General features: G+C 43.5%; 1 protein-coding gene across 1 annotated transcript; it reads left to right on the top strand.

The window, feature by feature from the left end:
• Positions 1-1,158: 1,158 nt before the first annotated feature.
• LOC109766485 (regulator of nonsense transcripts UPF2) lies at positions 1,159-18,972 on the top strand. Its single transcript, XM_020325265.4, has 17 exons — positions 1,159-1,492; positions 1,560-1,701; positions 2,030-2,111; positions 4,463-4,665; positions 9,721-10,065; positions 10,608-10,712; positions 10,813-10,940; positions 11,665-11,838; positions 11,933-12,014; positions 12,397-12,675; positions 12,752-12,949; positions 13,249-13,350; positions 13,438-13,689; positions 13,792-14,010; positions 14,255-14,425; positions 15,087-15,272; positions 17,502-18,972. Exons 2-17 carry the CDS (start codon positions 1,624-1,626, stop codon positions 18,462-18,464), a joined length of 3,567 nt encoding a protein of 1,188 aa, XP_020180854.1. The 5' UTR covers positions 1,159-1,492; positions 1,560-1,623; the 3' UTR covers positions 18,465-18,972.
• The last annotated feature ends 119 nt before the right edge of the window (positions 18,973-19,091 follow it).

Below are 19,091 nucleotides of genomic sequence, written 5' to 3'. Positions count from 1 at the left end.
TGAGCTTTTGCTCGTTTTCGATGCTCTTGATTATTTCTTCCTAGCCTAGCTTCCTCTCCTCGACCTCGACCACCGACCTCCACACAAGTGTATTTCCCCCCAAAAATCCATCATCCATACCACATACATCAAATTTGAAGTAAATACACACACATCACATGACAACTACATACAAATTGTAAAATCCCATAAGAATAGTTGAAAAACCAAAAAGGAAATTTTTAGCTCCGGTCATTTCACCGAAGACGTTGGGGACGCCGGGGGTCGTGGCGACGAGTGACGTCAACTTGTCCGCGTATGACGATGGGAGGGGAGGGGAAGAGGCCCCAAGCGGTGCCGGAGGAGCCACTGCCGTCGTGGAAGGGATCGGTGGCGGCAGGGTCGTCGCTGTTGTCTTCTTCTTAACCATGCCCGATGGTTCCTGTGGCGACCTCTTCCCGATGACCTTCTTCGCGTACGCCGGAGCCTTAGCGGCGACGATGGGGTCCTTAGGCGCATCCCCGATGACTACGACGACGGTTCGTGATGGCACAAGCTTGCCAGTGGATGACCTTCATCTTGTTGCACTACCGCCGAGAACCACAGGTGGGACGATTGTGGGTGCAACGAGGGCAACAGGGAGGTCGGCGGCGTTGGTGGTCGAGTTGGAGATGCGTTCCATGATGAACTGGTGGCCTGCGGTGGTCGCGTCGGAGATGCCTTCCACGACGTATTAGTTGTTGGCAGCAGTCGTGGCTGGAGGCGATTCGGTGACAACAACTTTCAGTTTCAACGGTTGGGGCTCTTGTCGCGTCATTTCTGGTTTTGCGTCGGCGGCTAGCGGTGATGCAAATATGCATCACTTGTAGCAGTTTTTTGGGCAGGACCTAAACTTTTTCGACACTATATAATATAACTATAGGGCTGCTGCTGGAGGCTTTTTTTTTCATCTAAATGATTTTTTTGCACGGGTGTGCTTTAGGGCTCGGCAAGCAAATCAGGCAATTTTGTCGAGCTAAACAGAGTTCAGATCACCCGAAAAAAAAAACAGGGTTCAGATCAATGTAGGTCAGTTATGCGAGGTTATCTTTTTAGAAAATAATGATAATAATAATCTGGAATCAGTATTTAGAACCTCCGGACGGAGTGAGTCAGGTGCATAAGCAAATGACTTGCTGCAAACAAAAACAGTTTACAGTTAGCGTAATACTCTTCTGATGCCATTTCTCTTCGCCCGGAGTCATTACCTAGCAACGCGGCTCCAAATCTCTTCTGCAGCTGCCGCCGTGCCGTACCTCAGCGTCACCGCCGACGCCTCAATCCCGCTCCGCCTCACACCCGACGGCTCAGTCCCACGCCCCCCCCCCCCCCCCCCCCCCCCCTCCCCGACGCCTTCTCCCACCTCCGACACCCCGGCCTCTCACGCGCGTCGCTGCCATCGCCGTTCCCGTTCTTCCTCGAGGGGACATCGCGTCTCCACCCCGTCCACAGTCTCTGCCCATTGAGTTTTGAGGTACGAGGTTGTTTTCATCCAGCGATTGGTTAAATCCAACCGACCTTCATAACTTCTGGCTTTGCAGGTGCATACCCGGCGCACCATCTAGATCCGCCCCTGTCCCCGTCTCGTCGTAGCTGTGAATAAAAATGGAGAGCAGTCAGACCGAGAACCTCACAGACACTAAACAGGATGACGATGCGCGCCAAAGCAAACAGGAAGATGAGGTAATCCTGACACGCCACTGCCAGCAATATCTTTTGCGAGGAACCTCTGATTAGCATTGAGATTTGGCGAGGTTGTTATTTACCAACAGAAATTATCTACGCCGTGAAACGCAGTTTACTTAGCACTGCACACACAATTGCTACGTTGCTACTTGTAGGTTTCCAGTTTCTATAACTCGAAATTGTTTCTTCAAATTGGATTTTTAGTACAGTTCTGGTGGTATGTTTCCTAGGGTTTTGTGACAGATCTTATTCGAAGATTCACAACTCATGTGATTCTTTACATTTGGTATCTTAGCTTTCTTACTTTGCAAGTCACTTTGTGCAGGAGGCTCGCATTGAAGAATACAAAAGACTAATGGATCAAAAGATTGCCCTTCGCCGAAACAATCAAAATCCTGAGAGACCAGGTAGTCATCGTTTTCTCCCATTAATGGCCATTCCATAGAAGTTGTGATGAAAGTTACGTTTTATTTTTTTGTTTTGTTTGAGAAAGTGCAAAGGCTTTGCGTCTCGTTGTATTGACTGGCAGGAACAAAGTATTTTACATGCCCAAGCAAGTTCTGTTCCATTTGAACACGTGAAATTCATTTGCTTAAAGTCATATAGATGTATAGCACGTGCACTGCACAAAAGAGGTCAAGTGAAGTGCCACAAACATTCTTTGTTCTTATTCTTGTTAGCAGTTGAGTACTATATTCTTGAGTGATAGTGTAGATGTTGCAGACACTGAGTTTCCTGCCATTGTCTCCTTGCACTTCAATTGCTAAACCAGTGCCGTACCAAACTACCAATTAAATTATGTCTCGAGCCCTATGTAGTAGTGTTCAAGACTATTATAGTAAACCAAGGTTCCTTTTGACATTGTGTTGGATTCCTAGAAGCACTTCTCTATCCCTGCTTCTGGATAAGGCAATTAGTTTAAACTATCTTCTTTTATAACCATGATAGCAAAAAATTACCCAGTTAGTATGTATTGAGACTCTATAACTAACTAGATGGCACAACGGAGCACAGCACAACAAACCAACTGCAAGTTGTCCACGAAGCTCTGCTTAAGGGCAATTTAATGTGCATGAAGAGGGTGAGTAGGATGAGGCTGTTCAATACCGGTTGCGCTTCGCTACACCCTCCTTTAAAATACAGTTTTCGAGGCAAATCGACGACGGAGCTTAGAACTTACCCCTTTGTTAAAAAGGGGCATTTTGTTACATGAAAATATTATATATATGGAAAGCCTGATCATCCGTTTGATTGCCCACGGGTATTCCTCTCCCAAATCCACCGCTGATCTAAATACAACATGCTTCGTCGCCATTGGCGTCGTCCACGATGCCTACATTGGCTTTGACATTATCCATGGCGCCCGTGGGCCGTGGCCTCACGATGGTCTCCGGATTCACTGTCGGCACGGACTCTGCCATGCGCGCAGCTGCCGCCATTCATGACGCCCATGGCCTCGCCGCGTGGCTGACCGCGTGGTCCGGGACGCACTATGGACCCTGGGATGTGTGTTTGCATCATCTGGCTTGCCGCGTGAGGCATGACACAAATGCCCCACGGCCTTCCCTGGTGGTAGGCATCGGAGAGCCAGGCCACTCGCCGTTCTTGCCTCGGTGTCTGTAGGAGTGTAGGTTGCTGCCGTCGGACACGCAGCCTACTTAAAGCCCTCCGCCATGACGCTCGTGAGATTGCCTATGTCCGGGACGCTCGCCTGGGATGTTGAGGAGCATGCGGTCGGCTGCTGGCCAAGCGCTTGCGTCGCTGCAGCCTGGCACGCCCAGCCGTATTTATGTTTACATATTTTTTTTGCATTCACTCGATCCCAGTGACCCAGTCCTAGACGACACACGTGGATCCCAGCGGCAGCGTCGCAATCATGGTTTTGGAGACGATGAGTTGTTCTGGGGTAGCGACTTGGAAAAAGTCGAGCCTGCAGTTGCGACTCGAGTCATGAGTCGACATTTTTTTGCGACTCGTCGACTAGTCGCGCGACTTGAGAACCATGGTCGCAATGGCCGTTCTGGTGGCAGGATCGCAAAGATACCCCATTGGGTGGTTACCCAACCGTTTCAATTACAATGAAAGGACAAAAATACCTTTTTTTGTGTGTGTGCGCGCACGCGCGCGCGGGTGGGGGGGGTGGGTGGGGTACGGAACCAAAACGCGTTCATTGCAACTTCAAAGGCATATGGACGTAGGAGGAACTGTGTGAATTTATGTCCAATGCAGATGCATATGTATATGTATATTATAGGTAGAACACGACTAAATTAAGTAATATAACTGCATCTCAGTCCCAGGTTGAACAAGCCTATTTTGTTTCCTCTCTACTTGCCTTTCAGCCATGTTGATAAAGGAAGTTGTTCCCCCAATCTCACTCTTACAACTTGTATAATTTATGTGTATCATCTATTAGCTTCGCTATTCTTATTTGATCACATGTTAATTTTGTTATTTTTTGGTTCTAATTTCCTCTACAACAAACATCTCAGTATGAGCTTCTGTTGCAGATGGGGCATCAGAAAATCTCTGTAGTTTATATGCATAGCTTTTTGAGCCTTATAGCAATAAAAATAAGCTAGTAGTTACTCAGCTGCTCCATTTTCATAGTCAAGTTTTTCCCTTTTACTTAATTTCATTCCATTCTTGGTTCTTCAGATTAATATTTATAATTTTGAGTAGACAATTTCTGATCTTGACAAGTCATGCACATGTTTCTGCGGCAACATTATGATCTGACATTATTCATTAATTTCAGATGCAAACTACCTGAGGACTCTTGACTCAAGTATTAAACGAAATACAACAGTCATAAAGAAGCTCAAAACAATAAATGATGAACAAAAGGATGGATTAATGGATGAGTTGAAAAGTGTGAACTTGAGCAAATTTGTCAGTGAAGCAGTTTCTTATATTTGCGAGGCTAAACTTCGTTCTGCTGATATACAAGCTGCAGTTCAGGTAATTGATGATAGTAATGTGCATTCGCCTCAGTACATAAGCAAATATGCCTGTGTCATAGAGCCGGCCTCTGTGCTTGAGCAAGATCTTTTGTTTATTAGACTTGTCTGTTTCAAGCCTCTGGGTTACATAATAGGACATGTTCCTGCTTTAGTGATATCTTTTACACCGTGTTGCTGCATATGTTCTCAGTCATTTCATTTGGACTTATTGGTCAACGTCGTGCTGTTGCATATTGTGGAATGGAAAGAGCTCACCACACTGTAGCTTGAACATTCCGGCGACTCTCTTCTCTGTTGCCTGGAGCTCGACCTGATATGGGCCTGGGCCTCCTGGGTCAGCAGTACATGGGTCACCCATTTAGCACTCCCCCTCAAGAGGGGCGATAGATATCTATCATTCCCATCTTGTCACACGTATTGCATTCTTTAGTCTCCAATCCTTTAGTCAAGAAGTCTGCAATCTGTTGTCCTGAACTCGCATGCTCTATCTTGATGATCCCAGCATCTAGCTCTATCTCGCATGTTCTATCATGCTGCACTGGATTGTTTGCTATGCTGATTGCTGATTTGTTATCACACCACACATTCACACAACTAGCCTTCAATATCTTCAATTCTTCTAATAAATTTCTTGTCCACAACATCTCACTTAGCCCTTGAGCCATAGCTCTATATTGAGCCTCTACAGTCGACCTGGACACAACAACCCGTTACTTCCTGTTACTTCAAGTACCTCAGAATTTTGTACACCGCTTCAAGATGATCACTCCTAAGTTCATGCATGTATCTGCTTACCACACTTACTGCAAAAGCAATGTCAGGGCGTGTATGAAATTAGTACAACAACCTCCCAACTAATCTTTGATATCTCTCCTAATCTACTGACTCTCCTGACTGAGCTATCACTTTGTGGTTTTGATCAATTGGTGTTGAGGCTGTCCGACATCCTAGCATTCCTACATCGCTTAACAGATCTAAAGTATACTTCCTCGGTGATAGCGCAATCCCCTTGGCAGACCTGGCCACTCTGTTCCCGTGAAGTATTTGAGTCGGCCCAGATCTTTGACTTCGAAGGCCTTACCGAAACACTCTTTCATTCTTGTAATTTCTTATTTGTCATCCTCTGTGATAATAATATCATCCACATATACGCAAGTATAGTGATTTTCCCTATTCCATGTATGTAGAATAGTGTATGATCACCATTACACCGCCCATATCCCATATTACATACAACACGTCTGAACTTGTTGAACCATGCTCTCGGGGACTGTTTCAAACCATAAAGAGCTTTCTTTAACCCGCATACCCTGCCAGCAGTCTCAGACCTAGAGAACCTAGGTGGGATCTCCATGTAGACCTCCTCCTGCAGGTCCCTATGCAAGAAGCATTCTTCACATCAAGTTGATGTGAAGACCACCCGAAATTCGTAGCGCAGGAGATCAGAATCCTCAGTGTTCATCTTTGCTAATGGAGCAAAGGTCTCATCATAGTCAATGCCGTAGGTCTGGCTGTACCCCCCGCCACAAGCCTTGTTTTGTACCTATCAATCTTTCCTTTTACATTCTGCTTCAGAATGTATACCCACTTGCAGCTGACTACCTTCTTTCCTGTTGGAAGAGGTGTTAGTACCCATGTCTTGTTCTTGCAAAAAGCCTCCAGCTCCTCCACCATGACCATGCACCATTTTTAGTCCTCCTTTGTTCTTACTTTTAGTCGGAATTGACACAGACTGAAGAGAAGCAACAAATACTTTGTAGGCTGGAGATAATGATTCATAGGAGACATTTTCCAATATCACTGGCATCGAACCCATATCGTTCCTCTGGTATCCCTGCTTTTGCTCGAATACCTTATCTCAAAGTAATTGGCAAATCAATTAACCCTTCTGTAGCCACTGACTCATGTTCAGCCTGATCCCCATCAGAGGAGCTTGAAATCACATCAGTACTACCCTGTTGTTCCGCCTGTGGCTGATCTAGTTGCTCCCCATGATGTGCAACACCATCACCTCGCCTCCGGGAATACACTTAGGCTGTGGCTGATCTAGTTGCTACCCCCTGATGTGCAACACCATCACCTCACTTCCTCGAATACACCTTGAGCTGCTCCTCTTGTTCTGCTGTCCACCTCGGCAAACTACCAATCCAGGCAGGAGCACTGCCTGCCTGGCTGGGCACCCCATCAGTCACAAACCGGTCCTTAGCTCGGTGGTGTTATCAATTGCTGAGACTGCTGCTCGCTTCGCTGTACCAGAATATCACCCTCAATTAGTTGCTGCAACACTGAATCAGCACCACCACAGCGACCGTCACTCTCCCCATCTTCAGTCTGGGTATGGTCAAGACTGAAATAAGCCACTAAGACCAGTTTTCTCACCATAAAATGGTTCGGATTCCCTGAAGGTGACATCCATGCTCACAAATGTCCTCCGTTCAGAAGGACTCCAAGTCTCCAACACTTGTTGCCTCGCTGCCCAGAAGAACACCCAATGAAGTTACACTTGACAGCCTGTGGATCCAGTTTGCCCACAGATGGCCTGTGATCCCTGGCAAAGCAGACAACTGAACAACTTGGGAGGAACCTAGAAATCATTCTTTCCCAGTAGTAGCTCATGAGATAACTTCATACCCAGTACTCTCGATGATGTGTGATTGATCAGGTATGTCGCGGTCATCACAGCTTCACTCCACAAGAACTTCAGCACATTCATAGTGAACATCAGCTATCGAGCAACCTCTACAATATGTCGATTCTTCCTTTCTGCCACTCCATTCTGAGGAGTGTGAGTACACGAGGTTTGATGCAAAATCCTTTTCTATGATAAGAAAGTCCCAAACACTTTGTTCACATACTCAGTGCCATTATCAGTTATTATCATTTGTACCTGAACATTGAAGTGATTTTTCACATAGGCGTAGAAATTCTTGAAGCATTGGAAAGTTTCATCCTTGTGACGCATCAAATAGACCCATGTCATACGTGAGTGGCAGTCAATAAAGGTCACAAAATACTTTGCACCACTAACCGACACCACATGACTTGTCCACACATCCGAGTGAATAAGCATGAATGGGGATATACTCCCAAGTCCCTTACTCACATAAGACGTCCTCGTGTGTTTTCCAAACTCACACACATTACATTTCAGCTTGTTCTTATCTACTCCATTCATTACATCAGGAAATAACTTGTACGTTTTATCAAACAATACATGCCCCATTCTACAGTGATGTTTCGTCACCAAGGATTCCTTTTCTCCCACAATTGCCACAAACACAAAGCTGCCAATCTGACCAAGCCCCTCACGGTCCCTGAACGACAGCCCCCTACGCCTTTTTCCAGTCCCCATCCCCCTTCCAGTCAGCCTGTCCTGAATCAAGCACAGTCCTCTGTCAAGTGTGTTATCCTACAGTCCACCTAGTCGATCAGAGCACTCATAGACAGCATATTGACCAGGAAAGCTGGCACATGTAGGACTGAAGATAACTTAATAGCAGGTGTACATTGAACTGTCCCAATACCCTTACTAGCACAGGCGGAGCTATGTTGTGTGCTGCAGGGGCCAGGCCCCCCCAGCCTGAGTAAAATATGTGAAAGAAAAAAAATGGAAGGAAAGATTAGAAAAAATATAGACTTTTGGCCCCCCAAACATCTATATTTTCTGTCTGCCCCCCCCCCCCCCCCCCCCCCCACACACACACACACACAAAAGATTTAACCTAGCTCCGCCAGTGCTTGCTAGGCTGCGATGTTCCGTCAGCAGTACACATCGTGTCACTTTGAGAGGGAGCGAGCTGATCGTGTGACTCAAATTCCCTGAAGTCACCTGCAACATGTTCAGAAGCACCAGAGTCTAGAACCCACTCCGGATCAGTTCTGTGAGCATCAATTGTGGCCTTTTCAGTGTCACCTTCATTTGTACAGATAAAATGAGCCGAACTTGGTGCTGCTTGGTATTCAGCGGTAGCAACAGTCGCTGCCGGTCCTCTACCCGTTTCCTCTACTTCCTTGCTAGCCACGACAGTCCTCTCCTCCTCGATGACCTCTACTTCACACGAACATCCATCATCCGGCCTCACCGAATCCTCCACCGCCAAGTTATTGAACATATCCACGACCTCACCACCTGCCATCTTCCTCCCAGGCAGCCACACGCAGCAGCTAGTCCCTCCTTTCCTCCTCGAACAGCCGCACGCAGCAGCCTGAGCACCTGCGGCTATTGCAGCAGCAGCAGCAACAAAACAGTTTCAGCAATAGCAGTTCCAGCAGCACCCTCAACAGCGCCTCCCGCCCCTCTTCCTACAGCAGCACCGGCACCCAGTAGTAGCGCCAGCTGCGTGCACCACCTCAGCAGCAGCACCAGCACCTGGCAGCCGTGCCTTCTCTAGCAGCCTGGCCGTTGCTGGCTCCCGCACCATGGCCGCCACCATCGCCGTCGCCACCTCGGTGGCCTGCGCGTGCCGCCCAAGCCGCGCCGCCTCAACCTCCTCCACGGCCGGCCGCGGCGGCAGCTCCTGCAACACCCTCTGGATGAGTCCGTCGAGCTCAACGACGTGCACAGCCTCCTTCCACTGCTGCAGCGCGCGCAGCCGCACCGCGTCCTCCCTTGCGACCTCCGCCGGGTGTGCCTCCTCTGCCGTGTCAGCCGAGGCCAGCACCGCCGCCACCGCGTGGCAGAATAGCCCCGCTGATCGCTCTGCCTCCTCTGCCGCCCTGTCCTTTGATACCATGTGGAACGGGTGAGGAGCTCAACACACTGTAGCTCGATGGTTCTGGCGGCTCTCTTCTCTGTTGCCTGGAGCTCTACCTGAACTAGGTCAGCCACCACTCTGGTGTGGGCCTGGGGCTCCTGGGCCAGTAGTACATGAGCCACTCATTCAACACATATGTTTTCAGTTTTTTTTTGGCTTATTGTGATCTTGCTGTTACATGGCTTCATCACGGCACTTTAGAATTTGAGGTTTATTTGATGATGAACATGTCAAGTTCCAAATACATCACTTCTATGTGGCTTTATGTGTTTTATAACCCTTCTAGCAATGTAATGTAGGTTTGCTCATTGCTTCATCAAAGATACAAGGACTTCTCTCCTTGCCTTATACAAGGTTTACTGAAGGTCTTCGTGCCTGGTAAATCTGGAGATGATTTGGATACAGACAAAAACTCAAGAGCTATGAAGAAGAGAAGCACCCTGAAACTACTGATTGAACTGTACTTTGTTGGAATAGTTGAAGATGCTAGTATCTTTGTAAACATTATAAAAGATCTTACATCACTGGAGCATTTGAAGGACCGGGAAGCAACTCAGACAAATCTGTCTCTTCTCTCTTCCTTTGTTCGTCAAGGGAGGTTATTTATAGGGTTACGGTCTCATGGTCATGAATCTTATGATGAGGTAAGAGATTGAAGTGCCAAAATAATTTAATTAGGTATAAAATGGTCTCAGTAAAAATGATCATGACATTTGACTTCAACTGTAATAAGTAGAGCTAGCTGCTCTTACTGAGTTCTAGGCACATCCTTTAGCCCAAAGTTACATTTGTATTTTGTTTTGAGTAAGTGCACATAATGTTTGCAGCCTTTAAAAATGATCAGTGAACACTTAAATTGATGAGTCTCCAACTAATGGCAAAGTGGGCTAACACAGATTAGGCTTTTAAAAAGCAGATGGCTGCCTTAAGTGAAAAATGGTTGGGAACCTCAGGTACTTTAATTGATTCATTGGTGCACAAGCCTAAGCATGGGATGGACCTGCATGCATGAAAGTATGAGTGATAAATGTGCCTGCGCTCACCATCCTATGCTGTTCTATATACTATTCTCAGGAGTCTACCAGTGCACCATTCCTGCACTTATATGCCACCTATTGGTCAGAAGACTGATATGTTTCAGTGCCCATACTGAGCTAACCTACCTATAAAATGTTGATTGATGCAGTTCTTTAAGGACTTAAATGTTACTGCTGATCAGAAGAAATTCTTCAAGAAAGCCTTGAACTCTTACTATGATGCTGTGTCTGAACTACTACAATCAGAAAATGCGGTAACTACTACACCCTTTCTGTTTACTACTTTGTACTTTTCTATTTGTTATCCTTTAACTATCTTCTGATATCTCTGTGCATGTACGCAACCATATCCAGTCTCTTCGTCTGATGGAGGCAGAGAATGCAAAAGTTTTAAGTGCCAAAGGTGAATTAAGTGATGAGAACACAGCTTCATATGAGAAGCTCCGAAAGTCTTTTGATCAGTTACTACGTGGTGTATCCTCGTGAGTATCTATTCGAGAATGCTATTATTAACCTCTCTGTGTTTACTCGTAGCAGCATAATTTGCAGTTTGTCTAGTTCTGGTATTTGTAGGTTGAACACTGTGGCATATGCCCTTTTCCTAAGGATGTATGGTTATAGAACACATAAGCACATGTCTGACCCTTGTAATTTACTAGCTGAATTTGTTGTTCCAGCAATACTATGCCACCACTGGGTTCTTACCTCTCATGCCCTATATCCTTGATAATGTAACAAAATAATATGGTTATATGGGAATATTGTATTTACTAAAACGGGAGTCATCCATGCTTACTACAACTAGGAGACAACATTAGCTGTGTTGATAGGGTCGGCTTCCCTCATACGTACCTGAGAAGTTCAGCGGAGATTTCCTTTTGATTCTGTAGTCTACTATCGGTTCTTTCTTTATGAAAATTCAAACAATATTTTCTTCCTAGTTCATATTTCCTTCTAAGGAAAGACCTGAAAAACTGAAAACAAGTATTAAGCAAATGAGGACACATCTCGACTAATTTAAAGCTAATACTATTTTATGTTCAGCTTTGCAAAAGACCATAGATGTTCAGTTAGCTGTATCTTTTAGATGTGTTAGAAATGAATAATTGTTAATGCTTTGCCTAATAGTATGCCAATTTTTTCGTTCGAATATGTATTTACTATTTATGTATGATTAATGAGGATCTGCAACCTTTTCCTTTGCAGGTTAGCTGAAGCTATTGACTTGCAGCCTCCGGTGATGCCAGATGATGGGAATACAACAAGGGTTACTACTGGAACTGATGTCACCCCCTCTTCGGGAAAAGAACCATCTGTGCTGGAACCTATTTGGGATGATGACGATACCAAGACTTTTTATGAATCTTTACCTGATCTAAGGTTCCTCTTCATTTTATCGCCAATTCTCTAGCTTGCCAACTATGTTATTTTACAAATTCTTCTTCTGAAACTACATAGTCTACTTTCTGAGCAGAGCATTTGTACCTGCTGTCTTATTGGGAGAGGCTGAACAGAAGTTGAATGAGCAACATGCTAAGGGCCGTGAACAATCTAGTGTAAGATTCTGATACCTTAAAAGCAGTTCATTCTGCCAGTTCACTTGGCACTGTCCGAGAAGATTTTATAATACCTTTCTTTCTTTTATAAACTGAATTGTTTTTGAAGCGGTGTAAACTGGATTGTTAGATTCCATATGTCATTCTGTGATTATATTGCTTGTTTGCAACATATCAGCAGTTAAGAACTGATCTTTTCCTTTTTGGATAATTGTCTGACATTTTGAGTACATCCTCTTCTCATTTCTTCTGGATAGTAAGTATGAATAACATATAGCTTGTTTTTGAAGTGGTGTAAAGGTAATTTCTATTTTCTTTTGGTAAGCATTATTCTTTTCTTTGGGTTCAGCAGTAAATCATTGTATGCATCTTCTTTTTGAAGGAGTCGAATGCGGAACAAGAGACTGAAGTGCATGATAATGCTCAGACTTCTTCTGCCACTGAAGATCAACTTGAGGGAAAGGCAGATGATGTAGCGAAAGATAGTGAAGAAAAAGAAAAGGACAAGGGAAAAGAGGCAGAAAAATCGAAAGAGAAGGATTTGGACAGGAAAACTGAAAAAGATAAAGAGAAAGTAAGAGCCTTGGATGGTGGAAGTTTGGACAACCTGCTACAGAGGTTGCCAGGATGTGTGAGCCGTGATCTTATTGATCAATTGACGGTATTTACTCCTGCTGTATTGTCTGTCCTTTTCACAGAGGCTCATTATCATTCTCAAGCTACTTTGGTTTCTCCAGGTTGAGTTTTGCTACCTGAATTCTAAAGCAAGCCGGAAAAAACTTGTGCGGGCCTTATTCAGTGTTCCAAGGACTTCTCTGGAGCTTTTACCTTATTATTCTCGAATGATTGCCACATTGTCATCATGTATGAAAGATGTCCCTACTATGCTTCTCCCCATGCTTGAAGAGGAGTTCAACTTCTTAATAAATAAAAAGGTATGATCATAGTAACTCTTAGTTTCTTTGCTTTTTTTTCTTCTCATTGCTAAGTTCTTGTTTCATATCATACTGATTTGTCTTTCTATCCCTGACAATATTTGCGATTTATTGTTATGTCTAGAATCTAAGCTAAGATACTAACATCATTATAAACAGTAATTCATGGATCAAACAACTCCAGGACCTCCCCCACATCCTTTAAATTAGGAGAATCTTGGAGTTTAAATCCAGGGGGACAGGATATCTACATAAACTGATGTACTGTGACTAACTATTCTTCTCTGTTCTGTTTACAGGATCAGATCAACATTGAAACAAAAATAAAGAATATAAGATTTATTGGAGAATTGTGCAAATTCAAAATTGCACCAGCGGCTCTTGTTTTTAGTTGTTTGAAGGTATTGTCTTATACATGGAGTAGTAATTTCTAGGCTTTTTGCACTTCCACCTGTTGCTTAGAGAAAGCTTATTGTTTAATGTTGCAGGCGTGCCTAGATGATTTCAGTCATCATAATATTGACGTGGCCTGCAACCTTCTTGAGACATGCGGACGTTTTTTATATCGTTCACCTGAAACTACAATCCGCATGGCTAACATGCTGGAGATACTGATGCGATTGAAAAATGTTAAGAATCTGGATCCGCGCCACAGTACACTTGTAGAAAATGCCTACTACCTTTGTAAACCACCTGAAAGATCTGCGAGAGTTTCAAAAGTTCGCCCACCTTTGTATCAAGTAAGATTTTACTTCTTCTCTGACCATTTCTGTTTCTCTGATCCTTTAAATTCACTTATCTATGGAGTGCAATAATGAACAATGCTGCTTCTTCCTATGCAGTACATAAGGAAGCTGCTTTTCTCAGATCTCGACAAATCAAGTGTTGAGCATGTTCTTCGCCAGTTACGAAAGCTACCTTGGGTAGAGTGCCAGCAATACCTTGTAAAGTGCTTTCTAAAGGTTCACAAGGGAAAGTACAGCCAAGTTCACCTGATTGCTCTTCTCACTGCTGGGCTTAGCCGTTATCATGATGACTTTGCTGTTGCAGTGGTAGATGAGGTCAGTTCCTATAATTGATACCTTAAATGATGTTTTTGATACCAAAAGAAAAATCTGGTTGACATAATTTACATTCATTGCACAAGCATATATGTGACAAACTCACATGTCGATGGCAGGCAAAGTTACCTATTTTCGAGAGTACCTATTGACCTACGAGAATGGCTGTATTTAGTTTATTTTGGAGAAGGTGCAATCAGCTAGCATCCAATTGAGTTAATTTTATTTATCTAATTTGATTTAGGTTTTAGAAGAGATAAGGGTTGGGTTGGAGTTGAATGACTATGCGATGCAACAAAGACGACTTGCACACATGCGATTTCTTGGGGAGCTGTACAGCTACAAGCATATTGACTCCTCAGTTGTATTTGAGACATTATACCTTATCATTATGTTTGGTCATGGGACTTATGAAGTAAGCACTTACATCCTTGCTAACCTTAATTCATTTTCCGGTGCTATTCCTTATCATCGTTGAAATGTGGTTCAGATGCTGGCATGTGAAGACTTGTGTGATTCTCGTAATAATTTTAGATGTTGATAGAAGTGTTACTTAGATTTATTGGGTTTGGCTATAAGTCGGCATATCCTCTGCAGTTACCCTTCATGTAATTGCTTTTGGTTCAGACACCAAAATCATTTCCCCCAAAGGTTTCTAAATGCACTTCTCAAATTAGTGTGTCTATGTGTAAAATTTTAAGTTCAAATCCATTCTTTTTTAAGGGTACAAAAAATGAGAAAAACTATTCACAGCAAACTTGTCTCCTTTCCTGGCTAAGACATTTATATTTGATGTTGTATTTTAATAGTGCTAGAATACTAAAAGTGGCATCAATTTTTACTAAATGTCATGTTGATTTAGTGCTCAAATCAAAGTGCAAAAGGTGATTGCATGTTATGTACGGCACAATCTAAAATTGTCAATTATAAAGAACTGTTAAATTATTTCTTATGTGTGATACCTATTTGCACCCTAGAAATTTGATGACATTAACCTTAATTTCCTCTTTTTTATCATATTACTTATTGCAAGCGCATGTCTGAGAATGATCACTCTCTATTTCTTTCTTGCACAGCAAGATGTGTTGGATCCACCAGAAGATTGCTTCAGGATCAGGTTGATCATAACACTTCTGCAGACTTGTGGCCACTATTTCACTAGAGGCTCATCCAAAAGAAAGCTTGACAAGTTCTTGCTACATTTTCAAAGATACATTATTATGAAAGGCCCCTTACCACTTGACATAGAGTTTGACATTCAGGTTAGTTTCTTTCTCATGTATAACTTCACAACATGCATAAATACTTCTGTTAGTTCCTTTCTCGTGTGAACAGTTTGCCAACATGCATAAATATTCTGTGAGCTTACTCCATTATAAATGCCAATGTTCAGGAAATCGTTAACTGGTAACTGCACTGGCGAGTAGGGGATTAATAGGTGAATCGGCCGATAAATTGGTTAACTGGCTGATTAAATCGGACGAGATTTTTAACAGTGATAATTGCTGAGCTATAAAGTAAAGAAATAACCATTCCCTCTAATATGGATACAGTTAAATTTCTTTTTGCAAAAAAAGGATACAGTTAAATTTCTATTGTTGGTAGACAAGAATATTTATTTTTCTGCCTTGATACCCCCCCTGTTAAAATTCGAAAATGCTAAAAGTCTGATGTCAGATTTTTAGACATGGCAATTTATATTGACACGAGTATGGCAAATTTAGTTTGCAAGCACGGCAATTTAGGGCAGCCCGGTGCATGTAGCTCCCGCTTGCGCAGGGTCCGGGGAAGGGTCCGACCACTTTGGGCAGCCCGGTGCATGTAGCTCTCGCTTGCGCAGCACGGCAATTTCCTGGAAAAAAATTGAACTGAGACGGATTTACCATGCTCGCCAACTAAACTTGCCATCCTCGACGAACATAATTTGCCATGAAAAACGTTTGATTTGCCATGTCTAAAAATCTGACGTTGCTGGATATTCGGGTCCTAAAAGTTTGCATGAATCTTAAAGTTACTTAAAAAGGCTATCACCATATTAGCCTCCAGATCAAACGTATTGGATAGACTGATTTGGATACAAAAGACTATATTATCCTTTTTTATTAAAGGGATACCTTCTAATCTCCATCTTTAATCTGCATCGAAATCCATAAACTTTTCTAGGGGGTGTCTACCGAAGCAAAGTTCCTATCTTGTAGGTTCTACATTTGATAATGAGAAAGAAAGACTCGATCCTTCGAGTCAAAAGACTTTACTGTAGCAATCATAGCATTCACATTTGTAATAGTTAACCAAAGGAATGTTTTCGACGTGCATCTGAAGATCAGTCGAGCTGTTGATAGTTGAATATATTTTTGACGGGCATCTGAAGATCCATGCACTTACCGATAGGAGAATATTCAGGACTTGCATTTTTACATTCACAATGTTGCATGCTTATAAATATCATCATGCTTATGAAGATCAGTGGACTTCTTGATAGTCAAATATAGGTTACAACTTTATACCTAGTAGATGATGCAACCCTTTTGTTTCTGAGAATCAGGAACCATGTGGATCTTGCTCCTTTGTGACTTTGCTTTTTCTGAATTGGTGGAGCTAATCCAAAAAGAAGGAATAGGAGGAACTAAATTAGTATACCCATATTGCTGAAACCTTATTTTTCATTGAAAAACAGCGGCAAAACGGATTTTACTGAGCTAAAACCTGACTGTCTCAACCCAGGCTAGCACATAACCAATACTTAACAAGTCTCTATCAACCATCTATCCCACTCCCACAACTAGCTGATGAAAGATAGCTCAAATGTTTAAGTAGCGAAAAAGACCTCCCAAGTCCCATGAGGTGAATTACGGATTAAAATATCTCATAGAACAGAACACAGCAGCACTGAGCTAGCGACAACATGGGGCCCACTGCTTGTGTTTGAGCTCGGCGACAGCCAGCTCTCGTTCTGAAAGCCAGCTCCACCTTGTTGAAAATTATAAGAGTGCACACATATAACAAACGACGTGTGTTCGAACATTATCGTATTGCATGCTATATTTGATATTCCTTTTGCAACCAGGCAGCAAAGACCTGAACCATTCAAAATATTCATACCAGTGCGCTAGGCCGTTTTTTGCCCTTAGAGAATGTCGAACAACACTCTACAAAAACTTTTGGCTTCTGGATGCTATTAATCTTTTAAAAATAGAATGAGTAAAACAAAATAAACAATGATAAATGTATGGTGTCGAGCCTTGACTTTTGTAGCAGCAGCAAGGCACAAGGCACATGTTCCAAAGTAAATGCTATACAAAAGAAACAGGGCAATATCTTAGATGAACCTATTATTTTTGTAATAAGGCAATAAATGCTGTTTTATTGCTGTTGTTTTTGTATTAGGAGTTAAAAGAAAAGTCAACATGATAGTTTTAATGTAGAATCAAATATATTCCATAGCTCTACTTGCACAATCCTTCAGTGAGCTCATCCATATGTTCTTTCAGGATTTGTTTGCTGAGCTACGACCAAACATGACCAGATATTCATCAATAGATGAACTTAACTCTGCATTAGCTGAACTCGAAGAACACGAGCGTGCGGCCTCAGTAGAGAAACCTGAGAGTGAAAGGCACTCGGACAATGAATCTCAGAAAAGGCAGCCACATGATGATGGCAGGGGTTCAGCGAATGGAGCCGAGGGAAATGGTAAGGATCATGGAGAAGGCGCAGATAGTGAGAGCTATTCAGATAGTGGCAGCATTGGTGGTCATGAAGATGAAGAAGATCTTCTGTCTGAGGAGAAATCAAATGATGCATCGGAGAACGAAGGTGATGATGAGGACGATGGGATGCCTGTTGGTTCTGATGAAGATGAGGGTGTTGAGGTTAGGCAAAAGGTTGTGCAGGTTGATCCCAAGGAGCAAGAAGACTTTGACCGAGAGCTGAAAGCCCTTCTACAGGAGAGTTTGGAGTCACGTAAATCGGAGGTGCGTTCCAGGTCCAGTTTGAACATGAAGGTACCAATGAATGTCCTTGAAGGTTCAAAGGATGCAAGGGCTGTGGAGTCAGAGAGTGGAGAAGAAACTGTGGATGAAGAGGGTGGTAATGCTGGTGGTGGCAGCAAGGTGCGTGTTAAGGTGCTAATGAAGAAAGGGCACAAGCAACAGACGAAGCAGATGTTCGTCCCTGGCGACTGCTCTCTTGTACAGAGCACAAAGCAGCAAGAAGCTGCCGAGCTTGAGGAGAAGCAGAACATTAAGCGGAGGATCCTTGAATACAACGAGAGGGAGGAGGAAGAAATGAATGGCGGATCGTCACAAATGGGGAACTGGGGCCAAGGAGGGAGCAATACCGGCAGCAGTATTAGATCAGGTGGGCGGGGCAATTGGGATGGTTGGATCAGGGGAGGCGCTCGGCGTCACCATGCCGCTGGTGGTTTCTACCAAGGATATGGCAGGAGAAGATGAATGCTATAGTTGTCCTGAGGTTTTTGACAGGGCAACGGTGTCAAACTCCTAATGGAGAAGAGGATGCCTTGAATTTATTTGACAGGACGTTAACAGGATGATAGAAAGACTTTTCACCTCTGAATGTGTGAGTGTTGCGTCGACTATAGAGCCGAACCCACTTGACAATGAAACGACAATACCTCCGACGAAGGAGTAGAATGTCTGAAGGGGCTTTCTTCTGTTGAAGTTGTTCAGTTGGGTTGGTTTGTGAATGTGTACATGAAGGTTTTCTTTTATCTTGGAGGGACACCTTTGCTTCAGCTGTAAAGTTAGAGCGTGCATATCTACCTGAATGTAGATGTGGTGCTGCTATTCGCAAATCTTCCATGTACCAGAATTGTTGCTTGGATGCTTGTCAGTGTGTTTGTATAAACAATAGATGAGAATAAACACCCTGCCTTAATGTGCAACATTTGACATTGTATAGAGGCTGCGTCATTTAATTCGGATGATTTGACATTGTATAGAGGCTGCGTCAGTTTAATTTGGATCGGAGGGAGGGAGTAGTTATGTAAACAGGATATATAGTTCCCTGCAGACAGTAGTGGTGTAGCTGCAATATATGTGGCACTTTGAGTGGCCCAA

The sequence above is a fragment of the Aegilops tauschii genome, chromosome 6 (assembly GCF_002575655.3).
Source record: "Aegilops tauschii subsp. strangulata cultivar AL8/78 chromosome 6, Aet v6.0, whole genome shotgun sequence".
Taxonomy (NCBI): Eukaryota; Viridiplantae; Streptophyta; class Magnoliopsida; order Poales; family Poaceae; genus Aegilops; species Aegilops tauschii.
Note: the sequence above shows the minus strand (reverse complement) of the source record. Positions and strands in the feature narration are given on the sequence as shown.